At 38.0% G+C, this 12,948-nt stretch overlaps 2 protein-coding genes across 2 annotated transcripts in view; both read right to left on the reverse strand.

The window, feature by feature from the left end:
• Positions 1–1,585, reverse strand: part of LOC140108437 (uncharacterized) — a 3,329-nt gene extending 1,744 nt beyond the window's left edge. The window contains exons 1-3 of the mRNA XM_072131747.1: positions 1,239–1,585; positions 861–1,139; positions 46–747 (exon numbers count right to left, since the gene is read on the reverse strand). Of these exons, the coding sequence (XP_071987848.1) occupies positions 46–747; positions 861–1,139; positions 1,239–1,252 (995 nt within the window). The 5' untranslated portion in view covers positions 1,253–1,585. The remainder of the gene's footprint in view (positions 1–45; positions 748–860; positions 1,140–1,238) is intronic.
• Positions 1,586–5,437: 3,852 nt separating this feature from the next.
• Positions 5,438–10,894, reverse strand: LOC140108436 (uncharacterized). Its single transcript, XM_072131746.1, has 15 exons — positions 10,739–10,894; positions 10,118–10,384; positions 9,671–10,036; positions 9,135–9,584; positions 8,844–9,048; positions 8,632–8,760; positions 8,407–8,540; positions 8,085–8,318; positions 7,870–8,007; positions 7,626–7,763; positions 7,416–7,535; positions 7,171–7,290; positions 7,010–7,087; positions 6,690–6,897; positions 5,438–5,756 (listed from the first exon to the last, which is right to left on the reverse strand). The coding sequence occupies exons 1-14, from the start codon at positions 10,756–10,758 to the stop codon at positions 6,858–6,860; spliced, it is 2,439 nt and encodes an 812-aa protein (XP_071987847.1). The 5' UTR covers positions 10,759–10,894; the 3' UTR covers positions 5,438–5,756; positions 6,690–6,857.
• Between the last annotated feature and the right edge of the window lie 2,054 nt (positions 10,895–12,948).

The following is a 12,948-nucleotide window of genomic DNA, read 5'->3' on the forward strand; positions in this document are numbered from 1 at the left end:
TTCATTTTTCAAAATATAAATATATACACATATTATAATACTTACTTTTTCAAGATTGTTTCTTTGGATATTCCTTTACTCAGTCTATTTTGAAAGATGTTTAGCTGGCTCTTAAAGACGGATGCTGCATGGTGGATCTCTCTATCATAAAGTGCCATATCAGTACCTTCAGTTAGGTAGCGCACATACCTCTTTATGCTCTTCAGGTAATTGTACACTGTTTGGTTGGTGTTGCCAATCTCCAATAACAGAGTAAAGTATTCGTTTGTTTTCCGAATATTGTAGAGGAATTTCAATGATGGTTTCATGTTGTCCATGAAATATAAATATCTTGAAATATTCTCAACTTCTTGTTTGAATTTTTTTACCCCCAAGGTCCTAGAGAGGTATGATGCAAATTCTGATATGGGCTTACATGTTAGGGAGTGCTTCATATACAGTCCTTTTTCAGCCATCTTCTTTCTCAGTGGGTCGGTCCAGTTGATCTTCTTGTTGTTTTCTTCTATACTTACCTCATCTTCCTCTTGCTTTTCCTGCTGAACTGCATCCGGAACTTCCGGAACTTCTTCTGGAACTTCATCCGGAACTTCTGGAACTGCATCCAGAACTATCACAATTTCATCCTTGACATATACCTCCTGTCTTGTTCTTTTTGCTATGTTTTCATCTGCCTCCTGGTCTTCTTCTTCTTCTCTTCTTCTCTTCTTTCCTCCGTTCTCTTCTGCTTCCAAGTCACCATTTTCTGGGCTATGAAGGAATAAGATACCATTTAATATCACACCATAAAGCTAGATATGAGACTATGAAAAGCTAAAGGAGCATAGAAAGAATAGAAATACATTACAAGTGATAAAGCATACCTTTGCAAAACAGGTTCATTGTAGATAATGAAACCTCTCTTCTTTAAGAAGTCACAGATAGTTTGTGTACACTTTTTGTTGCATAGTGACTTTTCCAGCTCCTTGTAGTTTATTGCAAGGCCATGAGATGCAATATTCAACAAATTCTGCTTTGCCTCCGCCAATGTAGCCTTAATTTCACTGTCACTGTTGAATCTCATGCATTTCCTACGGAGATGGGTCACCAAGATGGTGTCTGTATGAAAGCACTTGGGGCAGGTCATGGGGGTTCGGTTGAGCCTGTTAAAAAATATACGTATAAAGATTACTTATTTGAATATTATGAATATAAAGGCAGATATGCAGAGAAGCAGTATTAATATAGCAAAAGATACTTACACTTTAGTTTCCATTGTCTTCAGAAAAACTATAAAACTAAACAACAAATGCTCTGTTAGATGTACCTGTAAGATACAAAGAAGACAAATTAAAAGAGCTTTTAAAAAAGCTTTTGGGATTTGAAGAACAAAGTACAAAGTAGGAGAAAGGAACGAATCCTCAGAGATCTGTCTGGTAGAAAGACCAAAAGCAGTCTGTTAAGCTGGACTCAGAACACTCCTCTGTGTTAGCTGTACCTGAAAGATACAAAGAAGACAAATGAAAACAGCTTTTAAAAAAGCTATTGGGATTACAAGAGCAAAGTACAAAGTAGGAGAAAGGAACGAATCCTCAGAGATCTGTCTGGTAGTAAAACCAAAAGCAGTCTGTTAAGCTGGACTCAGAACACTCCTTTTATACAGTAACCTGACCAATAGGAACAATCCTGCTCATTTCTGAAGGTGTGAAAACATGCAATGAGTGGGCGTGGCCAACACCTGGAAAGAAATCTTGGCAAACACAAACACACACTACTAGTTAGTAAAATTTTATATTTGTATATAACTAAAATGATGTATATATAAAATAGATAGATAGATAAATAACATTTGAAGCACTTGGGCTAATAAAGCTTCCATCCGTTTTTTCACATTTACCTTGGAGTGCAGTCTCATTTTTTTCTTGGATTTTTTTGATAGATAGATAGAGAGATAGATAGGAGATAGATGGGGAGATATATAGGAGATAGATAGATAGATAGATAGATAGATAGATAGGAGATAGATAGATAGATGATAGATAGATAGATAGATAGATAGATAGATAGATAGATAGATAGATACATAGATAGGAGATAGATAGATAGATAGATAGATAGATAGATAGATAGGAGATAGATAGATGATAGATAGATATGAGATAGATAGATATATAGATAGGAGATAGATAGATAGGAGATATATAGATAGATAGATGATAGATAGATAGATAGATAGATAGATAGATAGATAGATAGATAGATACATAGATAGGAGATAGATAGATAGATAGATAGATAGATAGATAGATAGGAGATAGATAGATGATAGATAGATATGAGATAGATAGATATATAGATAGATAGGAGATAGATAGATAGATAGATAGATAGGAGATAGATAGATAGGAGATAGATAGATAGGAGATAGATAGATAGATAGATAGATAGATAGATAGGAGATAGATAGATAGATAGATAGGAGATAGATAGATAGATAGATAGATAGATAGATAGATAGATAGATATATAGGAGATAGATAGGAGATAGATAGATAGATAGATAGATAGGAGATAGATAGATAGATAGATAGATAGATAGATAGATAGGAGATAGATAGATAGATAGATAGATAGATAGGAGATAGATAGATAGATAGATAGATAGATAGATAGATAGATAGGAGATAGGAGATAGATAGGAGATAGATAGATAGATAGATAGATAGATAGATAGATAGATAGATAGATAGGAGATAGATAGGAGATAGATAGGAGATAGATAGATAGATAGATAGATAGGAGATAGATAGATGATAGATAGATATGAGATAGATAGATACATAGATAGGAGATAGATAGATAGATAGATAGATAGATAGATAGATAGATAGATAGATAGATAGATAGGAGATAGATAGATGATAGATAGATATGAGATAGATAGATATATAGATAGGAGATAGATAGATAGATAGATAGATAGATAGATAGATATATAGATAGGAGATAGATAGATAGATAGATAGATAGATAGATAGATAGATAGATAGGAGATAGATAGGAGATAGATAGGAGATAGATAGATAGATAGAAGAAAGATATAATAGTATAGCAATATATTATTACACTAATATATATATGTATATATATATATATATATATATATACAAAAGGTTGTGATATATGAAAGCAATACTTTTGATGTTAGTGTATAAAATATAGGTTTCAATACTAAGTGTACATTTCTAATAGTTTCAGTTGTGTTCACTGGTGTCCAGCTAAGGAATGTGGCACCTCTTTGAAGCCTAGAGAGGTGCCAACCATTGTTCCAGTGTCACTGGTGTCCAGCTAAGGAATGTGGCACCTCTTTGAAGCCTAGAGAGGTGCCAACCATTGTTCCAGTGTCACTGGTGTCCAGCTAAGGAATGTGGCACCTCTTTGAAGCCTAGAGAGGTGCCAACCATTGTTCCAGTGTCACTGGTGTCCAGCTAAGGAATGTGGCACCTCTTTGAAGCCTAGAGAGGTGCCAACCATTGTTCCAGTGTCACTGGTGTCCAGCTAAGGAATGTGGCACCTCTTTGAAGCCTAGAGAGGTGCCAACCATTGTTCCAGTGTCACTGGTGTCCAGCTAAGGAATGTGGCACCTCTTTGAAGCCTAGAGAGGTGCCAACCATTGTTCCAGTGTCACTGGTGTCCAGCTAAGGAATGTGGCACCTCTTTGAAGCCTAGAGAGGTGCCAACCATTGTTCCAGTGTCACTGGTGTCCAGCTAAGGAATGTGGCACCTCTTTGAAGCCTAGAGAGGTGCCAACCATTGTTCCAGTGTCACTAATCAATATTCAAATGCTAGATGTAAGCAACTGAGGTTATATTAAGAGGATATGTAACTATATATCTATAACTATATATCTATAACTATATATCTATAACTATATATCTATATATATATATATATATATATATATATATATATATATATATATTGTTAATCTAGTTAATCTTTATATACTTTCCCTGTTTACTTGAAATAAACTTTCAAAGACAACAGTTTTTTTTATAAAAAATAATAATAGAACATTTATTGAGAAATAGATCCATCAATAACTACTCATAACCCTGTAAAGTTGATCCAGAGGAAGGCGAAAAACCCCCTGGGACTGATGCCAATTGGCCCATAGGGGAAAAAATTCCTTCCTGACTCCAAATATGGCAGTCAGAGTAGCTCCCTGTATCAACCTGAATGAACATGCATTTTTGATAACAAATAACATCAAAAGAAAACAACATATATCTATGTCTTTTAATGACTTAGATTCAAAGTTTAATAGTGTTCTAGGTAGTAGCAAGGTCCTTCTTTGACAGCTAAACTCCAATGCATTTCTTGATCCACTTGGCGGGACTTGAAGCAATCCTGTCAAGAGTAAAATAAAATGGTGTAAGACGATTGTATCATGAAGGATTGTAAAATAGCAGAAGCTTTTCTTGTACTATTTGGCCCCACTATTGTCTACCATGAATCACATAGTTCTTCTATAAAGCAATCCCAGGAATCTCAGGTGTTTCATGTAATGAAGATATTATTTAATATTACTAGAAACAAAAAGTTGTGATATATGCAAGCTATACTTTCTATGTTAGTAAATATAAAATATAGGTTTCAATACTAAGTGTACATTTCTAATAGTTTCAGTTGTGTTTACAAGTGTCACTGGTGTCCAGCTAAGGAATGTGGCACCTCTTTGAAGCCTAGAGAGGTGCCAACCATTGTTCCAGTGTCACTGGTGTCCAGCTAAGGAATGTGGCACCTCTTTGAAGCCTAGAGAGGTGCCAACCATTGTTCCAGTGTCACTGGTGTCCAGCTAAGGAATGTGGCACCTCTTTGAAGCCTAGAGAGGTGCCAACCATTGTTCCAGTGTCACTGGTGTCCAGCTAAGGAATGTGGCACCTCTTTGAAGCCTAGAGAGGTGCCAACCATTGTTCCAGTGTCACTGGTGTCCAGCTAAGGAATGTGGCACCTCTTTGAAGCCTAGAGAGGTGCCAACCATTGTTCCAGTGTCACTGGTGTCCAGCTAAGGAATGTGGCACCTCTTTGAAGCCTAGAGAGGTGCCAACCATTGTTCCAGTGTCACTGGTGTCCAGCTAAGGAATGTGGCACCTCTTTGAAGCCTAGAGAGGTGCCAACCATTGTTCCAGTGTCACTAATCAATATTCAAATGCTAGATGTAAGCAACTGAGGTTATATTAAGAGGATATGTAACTATATATCTATAACTATATATCTATAACTATATATCTATAACTATATATCTATATATATATATATATATATATATATATATATATATATATATATTGTTAATCTAGTTAATCTTTATATACTTTCCCTGTTTACTTGAAATAAACTTTCAAAGACAACAGTTTTTTTTATAAAAAATAATAATAGAACATTTATTGAGAAATAGATCCATCAATAACTACTCATAACCCTGTAAAGTTGATCCAGAGGAAGGCGAAAAACCCCCTGGGACTGATGCCAATTGGCCCATAGGGGAAAAAATTCCTTCCTGACTCCAAATATGGCAGTCAGAGTAGCTCCCTGTATCAACCTGAATGAACATGCATTTTTGATAACAAATAACATCAAAAGAAAACAACATATATCTATGTCTTTTAATGACTTAGATTCAAAGTTTAATAGTGTTCTAGGTAGTAGCAAGGTCCTTCTTTGACAGCTAAACTCCAATGCATTTCTTGATCCACTTGGCGGGACTTGAAGCAATCCTGTCAAGAGTAAAATAAAATGGTGTAAGACGATTGTATCATGAAGGATTGTAAAATAGCAGAAGCTTTTCTTGTACTATTTGGCCCCACTATTGTCTACCATGAATCACATAGTTCTTCTATAAAGCAATCCCAGGAATCTCAGGTGTTTCATGTAATGAAGATATTATTTAATATTACTAGAAACAAAAAGTTGTGATATATGCAAGCTATACTTTCTATGTTAGTAAATATAAAATATAGGTTTCAATACTAAGTGTACATTTCTAATAGTTTCAGTTGTGTTTACAAGTGTCACTGGTGTCCAGCTAAGGAATGTGGCACCTCTTTGAAGCCTAGAGAGGTGCCAACCATTGTTCCAGTGTCACTGGTGTCCAGCTAAGGAATGTGGCACCTCTTTGAAGCCTAGAGAGGTGCCAACCATTGTTCCAGTGTCACTGGTGTCCAGCTAAGGAATGTGGCACCTCTTTGAAGCCTAGAGAGGTGCCAACCATTGTTCCAGTGTCACTGGTGTCCAGCTAAGGAATGTGGCACCTCTTTGAAGCCTAGAGAGGTGCCAACCATTGTTCCAGTGTCACTGGTGTCCAGCTAAGGAATGTGGCACCTCTTTGAAGCCTAGAGAGGTGCCAACCATTGTTCCAGTGTCACTGGTGTCCAGCTAAGGAATGTGGCACCTCTTTGAAGCCTAGAGAGGTGCCAACCATTGTTCCAGTGTCACTGGTGTCCAGCTAAGGAATGTGGCACCTCTTTGAAGCCTAGAGAGGTGCCAACCATTGTTCCAGTGTCACTGGTGTCCAGCTAAGGAATGTGGCACCTCTTTGAAGCCTAGACAGGTGCCATCCTTACTCTTCACAGAATCTGTAATGAATATAAGCTAGACACTCTCTTTTATACACTGAGGGGACTATGATATTACTATTATGTCAGTCTTACCAATAGTGCACCTCTTGTCCTGTTCTGAAGTACAGTATTTCTTCTGACCTTCTCTTCCGCTGAGCCAATGATAAGGGATGAATCCTGTTCAGAATGAATAAAAGATTTTATTAGAAAAGTTATATAATTCAGAGTAAATAACATAAATACAAATAAAATTGGGCCTGTTTATCTTCGAAGTCTAGAACTTCTTCTTGGTTCTTCAGTCCTTTTAGAGAAAAAAAAGTACAATGTTATAACCAGATATTAGAAATATTCACTTTCAGATTTGTTATTTCAATTGGATGGAATAATGTTTGTGAGAGTCTGCCTCTAGTTACCTAGTAGACCTGTCTGCTGCGGGCTCAGTCTTCCTTTGGGACCGTGTGGACACTGTGGGCAAGGAGGATGTCTGTGCTCTGCAATGAAAGAGAAGAATGCTATCATACCAGAAGTGATTCATTAGCGAAGTACAATTTTACTTTTTGACAATGTATCCAACCTTGAAGTAAATTCAGCATCATCCGAATCACTTAGGCTCTCCTCTGTGGTGCTGCCTATAAACTGTAGAATCCAATCATCTTCCTCCTGGCTAGCCTGATTTTCCTCTGCATTGAAATCCCTTTGTAGGAAACATATAAAATACCAATAAATTAGCAATACACTCTTGCTATAAGGTACATAGAGTAACATAACGTAATGCATTGGCTATAATTTAGCTTGACAATAAATGCCCAGTATACTTACCGGATAGAGCTGCCTCCTTCTTCTTCAGGCTGCCTCCTCTTCTGGTTCCTGGTCGCCACGCCGATCATATCCTCGCCACCTTCTTCATCCGATTTACGCAGGTCTTCTACATCCAAGTTGCTTTTTAAGAAACATACAAAGGACAAATTAATTAGTAATAATTAGTACTCAGTCTCCTTCCACATGCCAATAAATGAGTAATATAGTGACCTGCTAGAGCTGCTTCCTCCTGCTTCAAGCTCACTCTCCCTGGTTGACAAGTCCATCCTCTCTTCTCTGACATCTTCCTCTTGTGGAAATGGGCCATCTTCATCTTCGCTGTCCTGGTCTTCTACATCCATGTATCTTCTTAACAAGCATAAAAACACAAACAAATGAGTAAAATCATACTGGCAAACAGGTGCCCAGACACGGTGTATTGGGTCTCATGACAATCAATGCATGGAATAGTTACCTGCTAGAGCTGCTTCCTCTTGTTTCAGGCTGTCTCCTTTTCTGGGATCTGGTAGTCACGCCGATCGGACTGTCATCATCAAGCTGCATGGTCTGGTCGTCTTCATTGTGCTCTTCCTGCTCTTCTTCATCTGTGATTCTGGTTATCAAGCATATAAAACATTAATGACTCAGCAAGCCATTCTGTAGAACATATATTATGTTTGCTCACAGTACCTTGAGGTGCTGGGTCGGGGTTGATCGCTGGCGCCTTGCCCTGCCTGCACTACCAGAGAGTAGGCATGGCAGATGTCCTCCAAAGTCTTCTCCCTATAATTTCTTTCAGCTGTCAGATTTGTATGGGCCAAATATTTAGCAAAAAGGCACTTCTCTGAGTCCGAATAATTAGGCATTGTCCAAGTCTCACACACCCTCCGGACTAGTTGGCTGGTGATGCTGGGGAGTTCGAATCTAGAAGTAGAAAAACAGATGGTAAATACATAGTATATGGCACTAAACTTACAATGAGTCTACGCAAATTGCATTTTGTGAATCTTACTTTTGGTGGTACCGCCTGATATCATTGGAGACATTGTGGATGGCCCTTCCACTAGTTGAGACAAAAAATGAGTCGTTGGTTGACTTACGGAGTATCAACCTAGGCCTCACTTTTTGAAAGTAGCACTCAAACCACTGGGGAAAGAAGCGGACAGTGAAAAAGAAGAAAAACAATGAAACATCTTATTTCCACAATTCCAATAACCTGTAGCCTTTAAAAAGTTACCTTTTCTTCCTCCTTGTTTAGCACAAATGTAGCCACTTGTTGGGTCGCTGTCTTGTGCGTCTTCACGCCAATTATGACAAGCTCCTCCCCTCTATATGTGTGAGAGATGCGATCTCTCCATTCTGAGACCTAAGATTAAAAGTGTTTGGAAAATTTCATAGAAAATCAAAGCTAAAACAACATTGCAGAGTGAGGATGAGAATGGCACTCACTGTCATATTGGCCACAACCCCAGGACGCTGAAGATGTTTCAGAACAAGGAGGGCCTCCAAATAATAAATAATGTCGAGCTGTGAACTCATATCGCAGCTACCAGTCCGGATGGCTCCTATGGACTGGAGGAAAGAGGGCTTTGCTACTGATAGGAGCCTGCGGCAATCATCTGGGCTCTTTGTGGTAGTGATCAATGCTTGGTACCTACAAATGAAATGCATATGATATTTATATATAAAATACACAAGATATCACTATATAAAATAAAATGCATCATATATTAGACTCACCGCTTGCTGACAACTTCTTTAGATATGCCCTTTGACAGCCGCTTTTGAATGTCTTCGGTCACATCCTTAAAAAATTCGCAGGACTTATAAAGTCTGGGATGTTCTGAAAAAAGGTTGGTGGCCCTAAGCTGATAGGTCATGAACCTCCTGACATGCTTCAAGTAGTTGAAGACAGTCTGGTTGGCCAAGTTCAATTCCCTCAGCTTGGTGAAAAATGCGTTGGCCTTCTGCACATCTTTGACGAACTCCAGATTGACAGCCTTTGGATTCATAAAAAATAGAAATCTGGAGACATCTTCCACCTCTTGGCTGTAGTTGGTCACATTTAATGTGTCAGCCAAGTAAGAAGCAAAGCCCTTGAGAATGGGATGATCCAAAGAGTGGCGGCGGTATAAGCCTGCAGCCTTCATCCTCAGTCTTACATCCGAAGTCCAATTTGTCTGTAGGTGTCTAAAATTCAGAACATAAGGTTAAATTTAACACAATCTATCACATACACACATATAAAAAGGAAGAGGAAACCTCAAGTCACTGACCTCTGTGTGCGACTATCCACAGGTAGGTCATCTTCGCTTTCTTCCTCTTCTCTTCTAGATGGTTCTTGGTCCCTCTGGTCATGGTCATCTCCTGGTCCTTCTTGGTCCCTCTGGTCATGGTCATCTCCTGGTCCTTCTTGGTCCCTCTGGTCATGGTCATCTCCTGGTCCTTCTTGGTCCCTCTGGTCATGGTCATCTCCTGGTTCTTCTTGGTCATCCATCTCCATTAGAGCTGGGACATCCTCCATGTCTGGTTCAGGCTCCACATGGCCCTGTGTGGCATGTTCCGGTTCAGATGGCTGTTCCGGTTCAGGTTGGGGCACTGTGGAGGTGGCAGCAGGCACTGAGGTAGACGATGTCCCTTGCCTAAAATTTATGATAAAATATAAAATATGAATAGGGATACCATATTGAAAGAGACAATTAGCAGACAGAGATAGCACATACCTGCTTGGAGTTGGCTTACTGATTATTACAAATCCTCTGTCCTCCAGAAAGGGGACAACATTCTCGAGAGATCCCAGAGACATTATGTCCGGATAATAAATGGCTGTGCCCTTGGCTGCTATAGACATGAGTTGTTTCCTGGCCAATTTTAATGCAGCTTTCCTCTCCTGTTCTGTGTTGAGCCGCATGCACTTTCTTTTAAGATGTGTTGAAAGTATCTTATCAGGTCTGCAGCAGACGGGGCAGGTCAAGGGAGTTCTGTTAAGACTGTTTAAAAACAGATACAATCATTAAAATATGCTTTTTATGTAGGTTACATATGATATTACTGTATAAAATAAGATTTTAGACTTTTACAAGCAACACTATGTTCCAGTGTCACTTCATTTACATACAATCGTAATCCAATCAGTGAGGCTCCATGTGACCATCCTTTGTTGGGGGTTGTATGGAAGAGCACAACTAAAACCAACTGGAATATGTGCTATACATATGTGATATAATATTATACACACTATATAATGCACTATATAATATAAATAGTACACAGTATGTAGTAATAAAATAACCTTAGTCTATCTATAAATACAGCTCATGATAAAACACAGCGTCTGTACTTACATTCTGGATGCAGACTCCATGCTTGTCCAATGTAGATACAAAAAAAGGAAAATTAATTCCTCAAAAGAAGCAAATAAAAAAAATACAATAATAAAAGTAAAAATAAACTAGCAATAAAGCTTGGTGACTGCTTTCAAGTGGCAAATTCACCCAAAAAACTACAAACTTCACTGCAGTAGTAGAAAAAATAAGGGAATCAAATTCCTCAAAAGAAGCAAAAAATGCTGTAAGAAAAATGAAAATAAAATAGCAAATGCTTGTAAAGCACAAAGGAAGTTTAGTGACTGCTCTCTATGAGAAAAATCTCTAAACTGAAACCCATCCCCCACTGCACTCACTATAACAATGTAGGTAGGGGGGGTCTCCTAGATAAAGATAAGTTGGTTACCTGTGTTACTGTTATCTTACAGTCAGCACTGCCATCTTGTGGCTATTTATCAGAATACAACACCAGAACATTTTTGCACTCACTATAACAATGTATGAGGGGGGGTGTTCTCTTAGATAAAGATAAGTTGGTTAACTTGTGATAGGACTATTTGAAATCAGGGGTGTGGTTTTAAATTTAGGTTTGCAGGTAGCATTGTACAAGGAATATACAGTATGAGATTTTTATATCCTTCTATTTTATTTCAAATTCTTTATTTCTGTATAATTTATCTATTTTTTATTTGATGTATCAGTTTTAGTCTACAGTAACCCAAGAAGACTATACTTTCTGCTTAGGTAGGTGTGAAGTAACTTGGCTTAGGTAGGTGTGAAGTAACTTGGCTTAGGTAGGTGTGAAGTAACTTGGCTTAGGTAGGTGTGAAGAGAAACCAGTAAGTGTGAAGAGAAACCAGTACCTGGCTAAGTGTGACATTTTTCTGTCTTGAATATCTATTATTCTAGCTAGTGCCATGCTAGAACAATAGATCAAATGTGCTAAATATTCCTTTTGATCCACCATACTGCAATTTCATTGGTCACTGAGTTACATAAATACAGGTCCAAAATACAAGGCCATCAGTTCAATTTGAGCCAAGCTACTGGAAGCACCTTGTTTGCTGCCTCTTGCCCAGCCATTGGACTCCTTGTCTGCTTACCCAGACTGCTCTCCTGGATCTTTGACAATCTTGTTCTCTGTTTTGCTGCCTATATTACTTATTGCATAGTTCATTTGCTTTGAATATTTAACTAATTGAATATACTGATTTGGCTACTTTGGTTGTGGTATATTTATCATTGATACATTTCAAAAATCTACTTTGTTTTACAGTTCCAGAGAAGAAAAGATGGCTTCATCCCTGAAAGAGAACAGGAACCACTTGTTGTGCAAACATTGCATGAAACTTCAAGACAAACTCTCTGTCCACCTACGCAGGGTCTGCACCAAAACTGCAGATGAAGCCCAAATTACCCAGGAGGTTGATGAAGCCAAAAAGAGGATGAAAAACGTTTCTGAAAATTTGAGTATTATTGATTATGATGATCTGCTTATCAATAACAGTGTTTTTTCTAACCCACAGGACTTCTTTGTTGATTTCTTGGAGCGTCGCGGATGTGTTGTTAGAAATAAACCATCTGAAAGGTAAATAAATTGGTCAACTATTTGTCTATTTGTCTATTTGTATGCCGAAATATATGACTGTCTATCAGATTTTAATACAGTTTTCATTGGACAACTATGCTTCTATTTGTCTATTTGTATGCCAAAATATATGACTGTATCAGATTTTAATACAGTTTTATGTACATCCTTAGGCAACCTTCCGTTGATGATGAGGAACCTCAAGAGGCTGAAGAAGCTGGGTGTAGCGTGCCTCTCAGAAGAAAGGTTTCTGAAGCTGGTCTGCATATGAGGCACGATGAAAACTCTCCCTTGATGATTGCATTCAAGGAGCATTTGAAAGTGCACTTCTCTGACACATGCACAAGGAAAGTGGTATGTACGATTTTTTATCAAATAACTCTTTGCCTACATTACATGAACCTTGCTAGATATGAAATAGATATGTAAACTCACAACCATGTCTTTTTTGTTTTAGGTGGACAACATTGCTCGCTTCCTCCATTTTGTGGACCCAAACGAAATTTCGCTGACCTTTCTCCATGATGCTCACACACTGAAGAGATTCGTCAGCACCATGATTGACTTGAAATTTGCAAATGCGACAATCAAAAATTTCCTTGGACAGATTCAAGTATTTGTAAAATTCTTGACATCAAGA

The sequence above is a fragment of the Engystomops pustulosus genome, unplaced genomic scaffold, assembly GCF_040894005.1.
Source record: "Engystomops pustulosus unplaced genomic scaffold, aEngPut4.maternal MAT_SCAFFOLD_131, whole genome shotgun sequence".
In the NCBI taxonomy this organism is placed as follows: Eukaryota; Metazoa; Chordata; class Amphibia; order Anura; family Leptodactylidae; genus Engystomops; species Engystomops pustulosus.

Excerpts from the sequence above, each read along its gene's own strand:
- LOC140108436 (XM_072131746.1), bottom strand. The coding sequence starts at position 10,758 with ATGGAGTCTGCATCCAGAAT. Across the intron at positions 8,761-8,843 it reads GGGTTGTGGCCAATATGACA|GTCTCAGAATGGAGAGATCG; the intron begins GTGAGTGCCATT and ends TTTTAATCTTAG. Across the intron at positions 7,536-7,625 it reads GGAGGAAGCAGCTCTAGCAG|CAACTTGGATGTAGAAGACC; the intron begins GTCACTATATTA and ends TTTCTTAAAAAG.